Source organism: Staurois parvus, unplaced genomic scaffold (assembly GCF_062004578.1).
Source record: "Staurois parvus isolate SC_StPar_1 unplaced genomic scaffold, SC_StPar_1.0 ptg000136l, whole genome shotgun sequence".
Classification (NCBI taxonomy): Eukaryota; Metazoa; Chordata; class Amphibia; order Anura; family Ranidae; genus Staurois; species Staurois parvus.
Genome location: NW_028317932.1, coordinates 206,873 through 224,955, shown reverse-complemented (window position 1 = coordinate 224,955; position 18,083 = coordinate 206,873). Strand labels below are relative to the sequence as shown.

At 41.7% G+C, this 18,083-nt stretch overlaps 1 protein-coding gene across 1 annotated transcript in view; it reads right to left on the bottom strand.

Moving 5' to 3' along the window:
- The window catches only part of LOC149465893 (histone-lysine N-methyltransferase 2C-like), a 280,655-nt gene that overhangs the window by 76,614 nt on the left and 185,958 nt on the right, over positions 1-18,083 (bottom strand). The window contains exons 31-35 of the mRNA XM_089673215.1: positions 14,193-14,331; positions 12,825-13,039; positions 12,550-12,623; positions 4,949-5,128; positions 695-3,241 (exon numbers count right to left, since the gene is read on the bottom strand). Of these exons, the coding sequence (XP_089529341.1) occupies positions 695-3,241; positions 4,949-5,128; positions 12,550-12,623; positions 12,825-13,039; positions 14,193-14,331 (3,155 nt within the window). The remainder of the gene's footprint in view (positions 1-694; positions 3,242-4,948; positions 5,129-12,549; positions 12,624-12,824; positions 13,040-14,192; positions 14,332-18,083) is intronic.

Here is an 18,083-nt window from a genome sequence, read left to right as displayed (position 1 = left end):
TCAACTACCAAGATAAATGTACAATTACCAAAACTTTTTTTTTTTAAACTGGTTCTAAGCAAAGTAGTTTTTTACCTTAATGCATTCTTTGCATTTAGGCAAAAAAACAAAAACAAAATAAAAACCTTTCAATGCTTGTCCCCCTAATCCTTAAACAGCCCCGCTCTCCTCCTCTTCTCACCGTAGTCTCTGAGAGCAGTGGGAGCTATTGTTTCCTGCTGCTGTCAGTCAAATCCTGTGAGGACAGAGCAAGGGATGTGTCTATGGATGCATACAGCCCACACGGGTGCCCCCTCAGCACACAGCTTGCTGAGAGAGCATTTGAAGAAGAGGAGTGCGCACAGCACCATTGCGGACCAAAAAAAAGGAGGTAAGCCACCACTGTGTGAAATATATTTACACAGAGCAGGTGACTATAACATCTTTAATAAAAAAAACTAATTTACTGTAATATCTATAAGATCATCACACTAATAAATGACAAACTGTGTAGGGTTGCTCTAGAAGGTTACTTCATTATATTAAATAAAGTGACATTTTCAAACAACTTATACTTTAAATACATCTCAATAAAGATTTAGGTTTTAACCATCAAACATACGAAGATCGAAAACCTCAACGTATAAAAAAAGTTATCTAGTATATTGTAACAAACAATGTTTAATTTAAAGTGTAGCAAAGAAAGAGTATGTACCTGTCTTGCTTTCTCTTCAGATTCTGCCATAGGTAGGTTTAATGAATTCTGAGCATCTGGTAAGCCAGACAATTGTTGCATATTACTAAACTGCTGACCTTGGGGGCTTGCTGAAATATTGGAAGACCCACTAAATGTTTCCTCTGGAAAAGTTCTTTGCTGATCACCAATATCATGGGAATCCCCAAATCCTTCCCCTGTCTGTATATGAGGTGTCCCTGGAGGATGATCATAAGGTTCCTGGTTGAGGCCAGATGACGTATGACTAAATAAGTCTGCTGAAACTGGGCCTGTTAGTCGTGAATTTTGGGAGCTTCCCTCAGATGTTCTGCTAAAAGGGGCTCCCCTGCCTTGTGTATTCTGCAGAAATGACTCTTGGTTCGATATTAATGCTGGACGAACCACTGAGGAACGAATAAAGTTTTCAGGACCACTGGGCATTGGAGTTCTTGGTGGCTGAGCATAAGGGTCAGAAAGTACATGCCTGGGAGTTCGACTAGGTTGAGAATAAGAGTCTGTGGGAAGAGGTCTTGGTGTTCCAGGGGGCTGAGAATAAGGGTCTGCAAGAACTGGCTGTGGAGTACTAGGAGGTTGGGAATAGGGGTCTAAAGGCATTGGCCTTGGAGTTCCAGGTGGCAAAGCATACGGATCTGAGGGCAATGCCCTTGGGGTTGCAGATGGCTGAGAGTACTGATCTGAAGGGACTGGCCTTGGAGTTCCTGGTGGCTGCCCATACGGATCTGATGGGGGTGGCCTTGGAGTTCCTGGTGGCTGCCCATACGGATCTGATGGGGGTGGCCTTGGAGTCGCAGGTGGCTGGGCATATGGATCTGAAGGTACTGGCCTTGGAGTCGCAGGTGGCTGGGCATATGGATCTGAAACTACTGGCCTTGGAGTCGCAGGTGGCTGGGCATATGGATCTGAAGGTACTGGCCTTGGAGTTGCAGGTGGCTGGGCATATGGATCTGAAGGTACTGGCCTTGGAGTTGCAGGTGGCTGGGCATATGGATCTGAAGGTACTGGCCTTGGAGTTGCAGGTGGCTGAGCATATACTTCTGATGGAACTGGCCTTGGAGTTGCAGGTGAATGAGAATAAGGATCTAAAGGCACAGGCCTAGGTGTATTAGGCGGTTGCACATATGAATCTGAAGGTGATGGTCTTGGCGTTCCCGGTGGCTGCGAGTATGGATCCATGCTATTCCTTGCAGGTGAAGCTACAAAGGAATCATGGTGTCTCTTATTCATAGATGGCTGAACAAATATATCTCCCATAACTGGCCTGGGAGTAGATGGAGGCTGACTATATGGATCCATTGCTTGCACAGATGGTCTTGGAGTTAGGGGCTGTTGAAGATAAGGGTCTACTGCTGTAGGTCTTGCAGAAGTTGGTGATTTTAAATATGGGTTATTTGCTGGACGTGGAGTTCCTGGAGGCTGAGCATATGGATCCTGGGCATTTGAGCGAGACAAAGATGCTGACTGAGGGTCACTATGCTGTCGCATTAGTCTAGGGGGATGTGCAAATGTTTCATTCATAGTACGATTACCATGAGGTGCTTGGTTATAAGGATCATGTGAAAAGGTTTCAGCAGGTCTGGGAGTCAAAACAGGTCTTTCATATGGATCTGTAGAGATACGTCGCGGCGTTGTGGGTAATAAATTGTAAGATTCTTGAGGCGACTGAGGTGGGCGCAAAGGAGTTTTAAAAGGTGCAGGGCTGCCAGGTGAAACACCTGATGTAGGGGTGAGAGGTGGTCTTGAATAGGGATCCACTTTTGGTGCTATTTGTGATCGTTGATATATTTCAGATCTGGAAGAATGCTTTGTAAAAGACTCACTGTTTACTGGACCCAGTGAACCATCTATCATCTGATCTGTGTTATGAGACAATCTTGACAGACCTAATGGCTTAGAAAAGGCATCAGCCTGGACCAAGTTCTTTTGAACATCTCCCATCATTAATGAGGGATCAGAGCTGGAAGGGGATGAACAAGAGTCCCTTATAGGAGATGGTCTAGCATCCGAAGTCTCACTTCCAGATATGTGTCTAGGAGTACAAATATCCATGGGTGACCCACAGTTCTTTCTGTGAAAATTCTGACTAGCAGGTGGGGGTCTTGGTGTCCCTACCATTTTAGCATAAGGGTCAAAGGGAGATGATGGTCTAGAGTTTGATGATCCAGGGGAAAACATCTGTGGTGAATGTGGTTGAGAAGACTGGAAGGAATCCTGGAAAGGTATTCTAGTGGGTGTGGGAGGTGGAGCTTGTGGTTTCAGAAAAACATCATCTGAGAATGATGCAGGTACTCCAGGCAATGTCTGTTTAGTAAATGCATCTTTACTAAAGTTCTGCTGAATTGGGGACATATTTTCGCTGTTCTGCTGAGGTGTTAAAGGACTCTGATTGCCACTGTTTGGAGTATCACTTCCTGACTGACTCAAATGATGTTGGGACCCAAACTGCTGCTGCTGTTGCTCATTTTTTACTTGCTCCAGTTTCTGGGTTGCTTCGATCTTTGCCTGCTGTTTGCTTTTCTGACGCATTTGCTGCAATATTAAACAGGAAAATCATAAGAAAGCAAATCTCCACATTAGGGTTAAGTTGCTTTTAAACAGATGGATGCTAATCATTCTAAAGTGTGGTTGTTTTTCTGCTATTTGCTATTGCCTGCTGACAGTCAAGCACAGATCTGCAATGATGATAGCAGTACTGTCAGAATGAAACATCTTGGATTTTTAAAAATTAAACTCATTCCTGTACTGAAAAGTAAGCTAAAAGTACTGTCAGGTGTAAACAAGATTCTGCCAAACCAAAGGAGCACGCTGCATCCAGGGCCTTTCACTATCTGAACAAAAGATCTGAGATGCATTGCTGCTCTATTATGCTTTGGAGCTCTATTATGCTTTGGAGCTCTACAATGGCCTCACAAAAAGGTCCAGGGTGCATCTGGACCAGAAGCAAAGCTGGACAAAGCTGAATATATATGCAGGCACCTTATATTGCTTGTATCCCAATTGTAATGTGTGCGTTTATTTTTTTTTTAAAGACAGACCTTCTCAGTTTAAAGAGAAGCTTAAATACATTTGCATTATTTGAGTTTGTTACTGGTACATTCATCAAAGCTCATAACTGATACAGCCTTTACATTTTTACTTGATAGCTGTACCATATTATAAGTATGAGCATGCTTACAGAGACATCAACATGCATTTATTTCTAACTGCTAAAGCTGGCCATACATTATACAATTTTCTGGTTCAATTGCCTTTAGATTTACCTTCAATTATGTAGTACAAGGGCCTGCCTGATTGCATACAAATGGAAAGTGTTTAGGTTTGACCTCGTATTATACGGTTTTGGTAAATCGAAAGAAAAATTGTATAATGTATGGCAAGCCAAAAGGTTGATTTCCTTTATCACACTACTCTCTGGAAGCAAGAGAAATCTGCAGCTGTGTAGACAAATTAATTCATACTGTGCTTATATGTTTCTTTAGAACCCTAATTTGTCCATAGATGAACAAATGCAGGGAACATCTGATTCAAAAAGTAGTATTGTTAGGCAGTAGGTTTTAACATGAACAACTGTTTTTAAATTAATATTAGTGTGATTTCATGCTGTACATTGTGCAATAAATAATATTTTGAGACTAATAATGCTGCTCTTACAAAACGCAAAACACTGTAAGAGTGTCTAAAGAAAACTGTACATCAACTGTACAACTGTACATCAAACTAAGTGGTTCTAAAGGCTCAAGGTTTTTACCTTCATGCATTGTACGTAGCAGCACCCCCCCCCCCCCCCCCCAACACTTACCTGAGCCCGATCCGGCGATGTCTACAAGAGCCTCGGTTCTCCGGGGACTTTCACTCCTGATTGACTGAGGCAGCAGCAGGAGCCATTGGCTCCCGCTGCTGTCAATCACAGCCAGTGAGAAAATCAGGAGAGGGAAGGAACGGGATCAAGCCAAGGCTGTGTGTGTGACTGGCCACGCAGAGCCATGGCTCGGGAGTGTGCCTAATCTGGTGGCCCCACAGCAAGCTGCTTGGAGGAGCACAGGAGGGAGGGGCCTGGAACAACAGTGGGGCATCCCAGAAGAGGAGGATCCAGACTGCTCTGTGCAAAACCACTGCACAAAGCAGGCAAGTATGACATTGTTATTTAAAAAAAAAAAAAAAAAAAAGAAAACAAGAGTTTAGTATCACTTTATCCTTCACCACTTTCAAACACAGACCAAAACAGAAAGCCTGTACCTGTCTATACTTCCACTCCTGTTCATGCTCAGATTCTCTCTGCTTTAAGGGATCTTTGAATGGATCAGAATCAATTCGGGTGCTGTTGTCGATGATCTCATGCTGTTGGCGCTTTAATGAGTCATTTGACATTTGCACTTTGTTAATTCGCAGTGCGGCACGGTTATCCCTGGCTTTTTGCTTAAAACAAGAATGAATATCATTATGGTTACAGTGCAAATAAAATCTACAAGGATTAATTGTAAATTGAAAAAAATGTTAAATATACCTGGCCCAAGGTCTCCTGAATGGTGTGTCTTTTTGCAGCAGTAACCGCATAAATATTGCGGATTCACCGGCTTCTAACCCAACTCTTGACTCTTCCCCTAAACTAGGCAACCATCCAATTTTTACCAGCGAAAGGAATCTTAATTCCCTGCAGCCAGTTCAGTAATCAATCCACCCAAGCTAAGTTGGTGTCCTTACTTTTTTTTTTTTTTCTTTAACTGAATTTCAGCAGTGAACATCAAGTATGATGCTTCTCTTTCATTGTAGGGGGAATAGTACCTATACTGTATTGTAAAACAGTACCCATATATAAGATTTATAACTGTGTACTTAGCCTTTTTGTTAGGAATTCCACTTTGAGTTTTGTTCTTACATTAACACATATAAGAAAAGTATGAACTTGTAGAATAAAAAACATTTATACTCATCTAGGTGTTTGCAGCTTTGATCCAATACTACAGTGGGTATAGAAAAGAATCACCCCCTTAAAATAATCACATTATGTTGCTTTGCAGCCTGAAATGAAGACACACAGTTTTTTGTTTTATCCAGCTTTATTTACTGTGCAACATTTAACATCCAAGTAATATAACACCAACATGTCAGAAAAACAATTAAAAAAATAAAAAACGGAATCACTGAGTTGGAAAAAGGATCACCCCTTGTGTCAGTATTTTGTTGAACTGCCTTTTGCTTTATATAGAGCCTTTAGTCTATTGGGATATGTTTCTACTAACTTTGCACATCTAGAGTTTGCAATTTTTGCCCACTCTTCTTTGCAGTATTGCTCAAGTTCAGTTAAATTTGATGGTGACCGTTTTTGTACTGCAGTCTTCAAGTCATTCTACAGCTTTTCAATGGGGTCATGCAAGGACATTCACCCTGCAAGGACATTCACCTTTTTCCCTTCAAACACTGTGTGGTCATTTTTGCTGTGTGCTTTGGGTCATTGTCATGTTGGAAGATAAACATTCTTTCCAATGACAACTTTCTGGCAGAGGGCAGTGAATTTTCCTCAAGAATTGGACAGTATTTTATCCCAGCCATTTTTTCCTTCTACCCTGAGAAGTGCTCCAGTCTCTGCTGCAGAACCCCCCCCCCCCCCCCTTCCATAGCAGGATATTACCACCTTCGTGCTTCACTGTAGGAATGGTGTTATTTGGATGGTGAGCTGGATTGGATTTCCACCAGACATATCGTTTGTTGTTGAGGCCAAATTATTAAATTTTAGTCACATCCGACCAGAACACCCTTTTCAATTTGGCCTCAGAATCTTCAAGCTGTGTTTTGGTAAAGTTCAGTCATGACTGCAGTGTGTGTGGCCTTTCTTTAGGAGTGGCTTTTTTTTTGCAACCCTCCCATACAAGCCACATTTATGGAGAATCTGTAATATTATTGTCACATGCACACAATCACCACTCTGTCATAAATTCCTGCAACTGCTTCAGGTTGCTGTAGGCCTCTTGATAGTCCCTCGGATTAGTTTTCTCCTGTCTCTTTCACCCAGTTTAGAGTGATGTCCTGATTTGGGGAGGGTCTGTGTTCTACCAAATACCTTCTACTTCACTGTGTTTCTAGGCATTGATAAAGCCTTTGAATTGTTTTTTTTTTGTATCCATCTCCTGACTTGTGCCTTTCCACAATTTTATCCTAGAGATATTTTGACAGCACCTTGCCACCCATAGGTGATTGTTTGCATCAGTTGCACTACCAGGGACTGAAATGCTCCAAGAAAGCGCTTTTCATGCTCAGCTAATCAAAATGATTACAGATGAAAGTCAAATGGCTTTGTGTGCCATTGAGGTGATTAGAACCTGATTGAGTTTACAAGTCAGTTTTAGGAGGGGGGTGATCCTTTCCATGTTGGTGTTATATCTTTCACTTGGATGTTAAGTTTCACAGCTGGATAAAACAAAAACTGTCTGTCTTCACTTCAGGCTGTAAAGCAAATGTGATTTTAAAGGGGGGTGGTTCTTTTCTATACCCATTGTACATCTGTTCCCTGCCAGCTCTGCAATGAAAATTGAGCAATCATACATCTCTGAGTGCTCAGTTCTCCCCCTCTACTCTGAGTGCTAGGCTGTGGAGGGGCTGGCTCAGGCTCTCGGCGTATTGCTGAGAGGCTGAGCCAGGTGCCGGGTCCAAGCTTCTGGGTGGATTCTGACCACAGTCGGAATCTTTTCAGAGTCTGGACCAGATGAGTAACGCCAGCTGACAGCGGACTTTAGCTTGCTGCCGGCTGAAAATGGGTCACAGGAGTGCAGAACGAACCGTAACCTACAGGACAAGTATAGCCAAAATAGCTTTGACTATACTTCTTTAATCTTTAAAATTAACTCTAAGATTAAAGTGGTATTAAACCCAAAAGCAAACATTATATTGCAGCTTAACATTTCTTAGATGTGATCGTGGCATTTGTTTTCTTTTTTAGGCTTTCCTTCTATTCTCAGCTAGTGAGAAAGCCAACAAGTCTGTTTTTTAAAGAACAAGCTCTTCAGCAGAATTTATCAGTTACAGAGATGAGACAAACAATTTAACACTAACAGGCGTGCTTACACTGATCATCCTTTACATATTTATGTAAAACCTATAATCCAAAAGGAAAAACAAACTTCTTTAACTGCTTATTTAGTGTTAGATGTAGTTTAGCTTCAATTTGTTAGTGTATTTAAATCAGCTAATATATATAACACTCTCCTCCCAGCCAGAATGTCAATGCTGCTGTCCAAAGTGCGAGCACTCTTATAAGGAGGTGTGTTACTGATCAGATCACCAGGTGTAAACAGAGGGAAAAATATTAAGAAAGAAAACTTATGCAGATATAACTTCTACTAATTGGTTAGCTACAATATATTACATTTTTGTTTTGGGTTTAATACCACTTTAATTTCCAATGATAAGTTGACAAATTTTCCTTATCTGACAAGTCCTAAAATACAAAAATATCTTAATATATGGCAGTCCATACAAAGTCACAAATGGGAATATTACCCATTATGAAAATTTTATTTTTTTCTACATATCTGTAAAATCCATTTCTTGTAGTTCATCACGAGACACAAAGCAGGCTATAATCATCACGATCTGGGTTATGCGCCACCTATAGGTGAATGGACACTAGCAGATCAAACAGGAAGTCCTCCCCTATATATCCACTCCTATACAGGAAGTATTTCAGTTTTGTAGCAATGAAATTACGAAATGAGGGGAGGGACCTCTGTGTCCGGTGATATACGGCAAGAAATGGATTTTACAGATAAGTACGTGGTAAAAAAATCCAATTTTCTTTATCATACATCAAGGGACACAAAGCAGGCTATAATCATTACTATCTGGGATGTCCCAAAGCAATACATTTGAGGGGAGGAGACACAAATCCCAGACACAGTCATTAGTCCAAGGACCTATTCTGTCATTCGCAACACACTGCGGCCAAGTGCAGCAACCTCTGTAGCTCTAACAACCACATGGTAGAACCTTTTGAATGTATGAACCATAGGCCATGTAGCAGCCTTGCAAACCTAGCCACTGACACCTCATGGCGAATAGCCCAAGATGGCCTCACACACCTGGTAGAGTGCGCTCTCACCCAAAGGGTTGGACCATACCCTTCAAACCATAGGCTTGAATGATTAACTGGCGGATCCAATGAGAAACAGTTGGCCTGGATGCTGCCTGCCTTTCCTGGGCCCTTCTGGCAGCACAAACCATGATTCCTGACCTGTGTCGCCAAACTCAAGTAAATCCTGACCACCTGAACTACGTTCAGAGTATGCAGCGATCCTTCCCCTGCTGACTATGGCCTAGGAAAAAAGAAAGGCAAAACACTATCCTGATTCAAGTGAAAACTAGAAACCACTCTAGGCAAGAAAGATGGATGAAGAAGCAACATCATCTCATCATGATGCAAGACCAAGAACGGCTCCTTACATGAAAGGGCCGCCAGCTCTGACACTCTTCTTGCTGTAGTGATAGTAACCAAAGAAGCCACCTTCCGAGTAAAAAGACTAATGGAGCTTCTTGAATTGGTTCAAAAGGTGGCTTCTGCAAGGACAGCCAAGACCAAGTTCAAGTCCCAAGGACACAAGGATGGTCTGACAGACTGAGTCATCCACATTACACCCTGCACAAAGTATGAATCAAGCTGTGAGAAACAACAGTCTCTGAGAATAAATGGATAGACACAAAATCTGACCCTTAATGGTACCTAAAAGAGTTCCAGTTTACTATGCAGTCCCACAGGGACACAGGTACATAGCCCTGTTGGTCTACAGCTATGCAATCACACAGGCATGCAAGCATGCAGCTATGCAGGTACACAGGTATATAGTTATGAAGGTACATAGGTATGAAGTTATGCAGATATACAAGTATGCCTATATGCAGTTTAGTTTATGCAACTTTACAGGTACTCAGCTATGCAAGTGTGCAGTTAATACAAATACGCAGTTCACATAAGTATGCATGTGCATATGCAGTTTATGCGTTCAAGTGTGCATATACGTATGCAGTTTATGCAAGTAAAAATATGCAGCTTATGCAAATCTACAGTTCAAATAATTTTGTAGGTATGTATGCAATAATGTAATAAAATGCTGCACCTGCTCCACTTTCTAGAAGCGTACTGTTTCATCAAGGAACTGTGTCAAAATTTACTGCACTGGGCCCCATACTAGTTTCGCAGGGCTAGACAAGCACATATGCATCAAACACAGCCTGAATGCAGCCTCTATGCTGCTTCAGTGCAGTCTAAATGTAAGCTCCTGCATATCAAATGCAAGCAATTCTGGAGCAACAACTCCTATAAGCGCACTGATACCAGTGCAGGGGTGTATCAGAAAACCATTGTACAAGCCCCCCAAGATTATGCAGACTAATGCAGTGTATAATCGTCTCCTGTCTGGTCATGCAGCTCCCCCACAGGTAATACTAACACATCATCCAGCCATATACTGCTCCGTGTCCCTGCTGTCTCTCAGGAGCCTTACTGATCCTTAAGCCCACAAGTGATTTCAAACCTTAAGCCAAAATGGCTACCTCTCTACATTCCTGCCCCCACTGCACAAGACTAGACTATACAGAGGCCCTGCAGCTGCTGGTGGCTGAAGGGAGAAAACTGCAGCCCAATACTCCTTCAGAGACACACAGAGCATGGCCCGCCCAGACCAAACAGCACAATGCCCCTAGTGTCCACTGGGAGAATGACCAGACATTAAGGATTTTTAAAGAATCACTGCAAATGTAAACTTACCATTCCCGCCACAGGACTCATAATAGGAATCATAAGAGGAGTCTAACCTTCACCCACCATGGCGGGCTGTGTCATAAAAGACTTTCAAGGACTCGGTCCCCCTTACATCTGGGGTCCACCCCTTTGGACCTGTATAGCACCTTGCTGGAAAGCACCTTGGTCAGAACAAACACTGCACAGGGTTCCATTATGCAGGGTCCAGCGCTGTAAGGCTGCATTACAGGCAAACCTAAAGTATTCTTCTCACCTATCCAACGAGGCTTGGGTACCATCCATTTTAGCCAACAACTTTCTGAATGGATCTTATTCCAGTTCTTGATTCACAGAAGAACTGCTCCGGACCTCCAAGTATGCTCCAAGAGCACATTTGTGACTGTCCACCTTACAGACACTGGCTGAGGGGGGGAGGGGAGGAGTGGGGGTTATATAGGGGTGTACTTCCTGGTTGATTGATCTGCCAGTGTATATTCATCCATAGGCAACGCATAAACCAGATAGTAATGATTGTAGCCTGCTCTGTGTCCCATGATGTACAAAGAAATAAGAAATTCTGTAAAGATCTCCAAAATTTCTGAAAAATATGCACATATTACTATAGGAATATTAAACTGGGCTCTAACCTACATCTGGATTACTGGTGGCACTGGAGGTGCTTGGACAAAAGGCCAGAAATCTCATATTTTGAAAAATCAGACATTAATGCGTACATTTTAGGTTAACCTGTACTTTGCATACAGTACTCAGAGGGTCCATGCAGCACAATCACTATAGGCTACAAATCTGCTTTTACTATTTTGAATACGCTCACCGGCCACTTTATTAGATACACCTTGCTAGTATCAGGTTGATTCCCCTTTTGCCTTCAGAACTGCCTTAAATCTTTTTGGCATAGATTCCATAAGGTGTTGGAAACATTGCTCAGAGATGTTGGTCCATATTGACATGATAACATCACGCAGTTGCTGGAGATGTGTCGGTTGTACATTCATGATGCGAATCTTCCGTTCCACCACATCCAGAAGGTGGATTATGATCTGGTGAATGTGGAGGCCATTGGAGTACAGTGAACTCATTGTCATGTTCAAGAAACCAATTTGAGATGATTTGAGCTCTGTGACATGGTGCATTAACCTGTTGGAAGTAGCCATCAGAAGATAGGTACACTGTAGTCATAAAGGGATGGACATGGTCAGCAATACTCAGGTAGGACATGGCGTTTAAACAATGCTCATTTGGTACTAAGGGGACCAAAGTGTACCAAGAAAATATCCCCCACATCATTACACCACCATGAGCCTGATTCATTAATACAAGGCAGGGTGGATCCATGCTTTAATGTTTACGCCAAATTATGACCCTACCATGTAAATGTCACAGCTGAATTTGAGACTTATCAGACCAGGCAATGTTTTCCAATCTTCTATTGTCTAATTTTGGCGAGACTGTGCGAACTGTAGCCTCTGTTTCCTGTTCTTAGCTGACAGGAGTGGCACCCAGTGTGGTCATCTGCTGCTGTAGCCCATCTGCTTCAAGGTACCATCCAGAGATGACATTCTGCATACCTTGATTGTAATGAGTGGTTATTTGAGTTACTGTCGCCTTTCTATGATTTAGAACCAGTCTGCACATTCTCCTCTGACATCAATATTGTATTTTCGGCCACACAATTGCCGCTCGCTAGACATGTTCTCCTTTTTGGACTATTCTCTGTAAACCCTAGAGATGGTTGTGCATGAAAATCCCAGTAGATCAGCAGTTTTTTAAATACTCAGACCCGCCTGTCTGGCATCAACAACCATGCCACATGCAAAGTCACTTAAATTCCCTTTCTTCCACATTCTGATGCTCAGTTTGAACTTCAGCAAGTTGTCTTCACCAAGTCCAGATGCCTAAATGCATTGAGTTTCTGCCATGTGATTGGCTGATTAGCAATTTGTTTTACCAAACAACTGAACAGGTGTACCTAATAAAGTGAGGTGAGTGTATATGTTGCTTGATTAGCAGACTTTTCCCACTGTGATCACTACTTTCTTCTTCTCTGGCAACCTCAGTTATTGGCATATGATGTTTTAGACCCACTTACCACATATGGGGCTCTTTCTTGGGAGCTGGCTTTCCTCCAGAGTTTTGCAATTTGCTTCACTCGTGTAGACCAATCTAGACACAGAGAAAAAGGAGTCCTAACTAGTTGTGGGCAATGACTGACTTTATATAGAACAAAAATAAGCAGCCTAGTGATCAAAAGAGCCTATAACAAGAATGGTTCCAGCTGTCCATAGAAATCATAGGAAAATAAGACAGCTTTTCCTTTAGGCCCTTTTGATCAAGAAACTTAATGCTTTTTCCAAGTTGTCTTACCAGGAAACTCCTCCTTTAAGTGTGGGAAATTAACATTGGTATATAAAACAGGGGCAACAGTTGCCATCTCTCCAAGAGCTTCTTCTTTCTCCCATTTCTGTGTACTCCTTTGGGCACTGGACATGGTGTCTCCCTCTGGCTCCATAACGGGAGCCTGTGCTGGCCACACATTTGTGGGGTCGTTTACCATGCCATGGTATACCGGGTTCTTATCCCTGTTTACATATAAACTGTTATTAGTATTATCGATTTATATGGTGCCAACATCTTCCACATTGTTGTACAGAGTGAGGACCAACAGAAGCTGTAACAATGATATTAACCCCTTCATGCCGTCACACAAACATGCAGCCTCAGAGAACTGGGATTTTTTCCGTGGGGCCGCATACTTGCGTACCTGTCTTTGTGCTGAGACTGCGCTGCACCGCGTGCTCCCAGCACAAAGACCGGGATGCCACGGAGAGCCCTGGGTCCCGTTCTAATGATTGGGACCTGAGACTCCTGATTCCGGGTCACATGATTGCTGTGATAGCCTCTGATTGGCTGCTACAGTGATCAGTCACTGTAAAGCCCACCCCCCTGTGTTTTTTTTCTGAAAGGAGGCGAGTGATACATTGTATCTCTCTCTCTCCTTGCAGAGAGAAGTAAAAAAAAAAAAATATAAACAAATTAAAGAAAAAAATACCTAGATCAAGGTTTGATCTAGTTCAGTTCCAGAGTTAGTATTTGGGTCAAGGTCAGGTTTTTTTTTTTTTTTTTTTAATTGGTATCAGTGTCAGTTAGTGTCAGTGTGTTGTAGGTAAAAAAAAAAAAAAAAAAATGTGAACTATTGTCTCTGGGGTGTAGTACAGGTACAAACAACAAATGACATACACATATATGGTATTGTTGCAATCGTCGAGAGTTGGAAAATTTATTTTGGGTTGTTCTACGGTAGTAGGTTATGGTAGTAACAAAAAACACACACCTAAATTAAAAAAATATATAATTTTTTTTTTACTGTTTTGGGCCAGTTTTCCTTTGATAATAAAAAAAACAATCAGGAGATATCCATTACCATCAAATGAAAGCCCAATTTGTCCTGAAAAAAAAAGAAGGTATAATTCACCTGGATGTACAAAGTAGTTGTGATATGTACGGTTTTACTAACACGTGTCAAAGTTGTAAAATTTTACTTGGGCTTTAAGATTTGTTTTACCCTTAGGCGTGAAGGGGTTAAAATACACATTCATACATAAAACAAGACTGACAACCCTGCACAAATGAAGATACATTTCAACACAAGGGAAATGAGAAAGACAGCATTCTTCACTTTGCTGCTTCTTTCCAGAATAATGACAAGGAAATGACGTTTTGTAAACAGAGTACCTGTTGTCCGGAAATGGTGGCTGTGTTAAGGGAGAGAAAGGGCCGAGTCCATGTCCAGGGCCGAGAGGATTGTGTGGTAAGTGAGGATTGGGTGGCAACAAGCCATTCACAATGGGCATTCTTGGAAACAGGCCATCACCTTAAAAGTTAAAAGATGACACAGTTTCTTTCTGCTAAGGAAGAACTTCAACATGAATATATTACATAGGCATATTTACTGTAGCATAACAATCAAACTACTGATAGGCAGAAACTAGTACACTGGGCCAAGGTTAGGAATTCCACTTAAAGGTAACCTGTAATCAGATCATATGAAGCAAACAGGCACCATAAAATGCCTGCTGTGTACATCGACATTACCTCCCACTTCCGTCACAACTGTATCTCTGGAAATCTCAAACCTTTAGGCATGAGGTGCACATGAGGGGTACCCCTCCCCAAAAGTTCCATTATTGAAAGTGGGATAATAATGGGGCTCCCACTTTCGCTCCGATCGAATAGGTGATTGGAAGCGGAAGTTCTCTGCATACATTCCCCAAGCAGTCTTCTGGGACCTGTTACTGACAAGTGACAGGTCCCAGAAGACTGCGCGGCTCTGGCATGCACAGTGGGCACTCCGCTGTGAAGCTGCAAGCTGCCACAGCCTGGTGTCCACAGTTAAGATGCATGCGCCGAAGGAAGATGAGAGATGAAAAGGACTGGGGTGAGCACATCACTGGATCATGGTAAAGGTGAGTGGCTGTTTATTAAAAGCCAGCAGCTGCAGTTTTTGTAACTCTTAATTTTTATACAGGAGACTGGAGCTCCACTTTAAGGTGGGACTTTACTTAAGTTCTGCCCATAGGACGTATCTGTGCATCCTTGGGTTGAAGTAATTATACCGAGGCCATGGCTGCAGCTGATGTCATGACCCTGCTATCAGAAAGTGATGCTGAATAATGTAAAAGCAATTCGAGTGAATCGCTAGATCACTTTTAAGTGTGCTGCATGACTTTCCTGGCTCTTTGATTCCACAAGGGACCCTTGGGACTGAAGCCGGAAGGAAGGAGAATTTTGTCACTTCCAGTTTTGCTCAGATGCAAACAACCCATTACTGGCTTGTGAAAGCATTTGATCAGATCGATCTTGGGGCAGAGGAGAGATGTGCAGTCTAATAGACCCCAGATCTCTCAGTAAAGAGTACTTGGCACTGCCCATGTTATCACAAGGGATATTGTTCATTCCTTGTCGTAGCAATAAATGTGATTAAAAAATATATATATATTGTAAAGAGACAGAGTAAAAAAAAAAAGTAAAGCACCCCCTGCGCTCGCGCGTAAAGGCGAATGCATATGTAGGTCCTGTATGCATATGTAAATGGCTGACTTCATCACAGATGTGAGGTATCTGCAAAAATTCTAGCACCAGACCTATGTAACTCAAAACTGGTAACCTGTAAAGGCTTGTAGCCTCCCTAGCGGTCTGATTGTGTCAGTATTTCTGTGCTCAAAGCGGTACATTTTTTTGCATGGAAATATGTAGTTCTTTTTTTATTGTAGGCCTGTAATTTTTAGGAATAACTCACTGAAATCTGTCCAAACAAGAGTCTAGTAAACATCCCGAGTATGTTAAAATTTGAAACACGAAATCATAAATTATAATTTAATAATCATTAAAAAATAATAATATAATAAATTTAATTCAATAATATAATCAAACCAAAAACACTGAAATTTGAAATAGAGCGCCAAGTTCACACATCACTGAGCAAACTCTCAAAATCGTTTTCAGTGTCTGATGACAAATTTCCCCCACGAATCATTATCACTCAATTCTGCAAGTGGTTCTGATTTACTATCGCTGTTCTCTAGCCGGTCTAAAACCGCTTTTGCTCTAAAGGGACGCTTTTTGGATGCCATGGACATTTCTCAGTTTCCAGGCAGAAAGAACAGTAAAAATGCAGGCAGGGCACAGGACAAAGCACTAGGGACAAAATGTATGTGAAATGGTTTGATACAGTAATGTTTTACTATGTGATTTTAGTGTATTGAATGAATGTCACTTATTGACATTTTTAAATTTCCTGCAAGTTCCATCCTCAAACATCCTGATGTAGCAGATGCCAGCATCGGCCGGAGGACATTGCCGGGTGGACATCGCGGGAGCGCAGGACAAGGTAAGGGATCCCGGAGCAACGCTGCAGGGTATTCCCAAGTGTAGCTCGAGGTTACCGCTTGTGGTGCTGAAACTTTACCACGAGCTACACTCTGGAATACCTCCAGGGAGGTTAAAGCGTTGCCTACGGAGATTTTTAAGTACCATAGTTTGTTGCCACTACATGGGCATGTGCAGTTTTAAAACATGACATGTTGGGTATTTGCTCGGCACATCATCAGCTTTTATATTTTACAGAACAATTGGGTGTTATATTGCATTTTTGTGCATTAAAATTAATTAAAAGGTTTTTTTTTTTCTTTAAAAAAAATTGCATTTGAAAACCCGCAGTGCAAATATCATGTGACAAAAAATTCGAAAACCCACAATTTTATTCTTTAGAGGTTCTTTTTAAAAAAATATATATACTTGGGGGTTCTAAGTAATTTTCTAGCCAAAAAAAGCTGATTTTTACAGGTAGAAAAAAAATGTCAGAATTGGCTTGGGAGTTAAGTAGTTAATATGACTACTGGTTTGACTGTAAGCTCCTTGATGACAGGGGCTGATGTGAATGTACAATATATAAAGCACTGCATAAATTGACAGCAATATATAAGTACCTGTAATAGATAAATAATAATATAGCGGTTTGCTTTAGAATTAAGCAGAGTACTATGAAACACAATGGAACCAGAAAGTCAGACTCTGGTCAAGATTTGTATTGTACAAAACCTCTTAGGATCCACTGTGCTAAAAGAGCTGCAATAAGCTTAAAGACATGCTGGTGCACACACTAAGGAACGCACATGTCTGAGTCTCTGCAGGCTCAGATTCAAGGCCATTTACAAGAAAAAGATATGTACAACAATAAGGATTTGGCTACATAGGAGTCAGCCATACAAGATAATACAGGCAGTCCTGAGTTACAAACATCCGACTTGTATACGGCTCATACTTAAGAACAGAGGCAGCATGACGTCACACTGGTCCCAGAACCCACCAGGCGGACATTTTGCTGCTCACTGCCTGCTGTTACCTATCTGGCGGACCTATCAGCAATCCCACATCCCTGCATAGCCAGTTAACACTCCCCTATGCTATCCAAAACTTTAAAATAATTTTTCTAGTTGGAGTTGCAATTAAAAAATGTACTTGTTCCAACTTGCATACAAACTCAACTTTGAAAAGGGGAAGTTTCGCTTTAAGCCTTTGTCCCCCGCTCCCCATTAGGGATTGGCACATTTGGGAAGCGGGGACCCGAATTTGACAGGTAATCGCTCCCACTTCCGCTGCTATAGCCTAGACGATCGGAAGCGGAAGTTGTCCATGATAAATATTTAGAGAGCACACAGGAATGAATAACATATGGGTGCACAAAAGTGGAGTTTCTGTCTATATGGACTAAGCGGATACCTAGTTTGATTTCCAGATGATGAAAGAACAAACATGATTGGTCCCCATCCCAATTTTTTTACTGATCTTCTTTTGCTTAAATAAACTCCATATTTACTATCAAAACCAGCCAAAGGCATACAGTGGATATAAAAAGTCTACACACCCCTGTTAAAATGTCAGGTTTCTGTGATGTGAAAAAATGAGACAAGGATAAATCATTTCAGGACTTTTTCCACCTTCAATGTAACCTATAAACTGTACAACTCAATTGAAAAACAAACTGAAATTTTTTAGGGGGGGTAAACATAAAAAAACTAAAATAATGTGGTTGCATAAGTGTGCACACCCTCTTATAACGGAGGA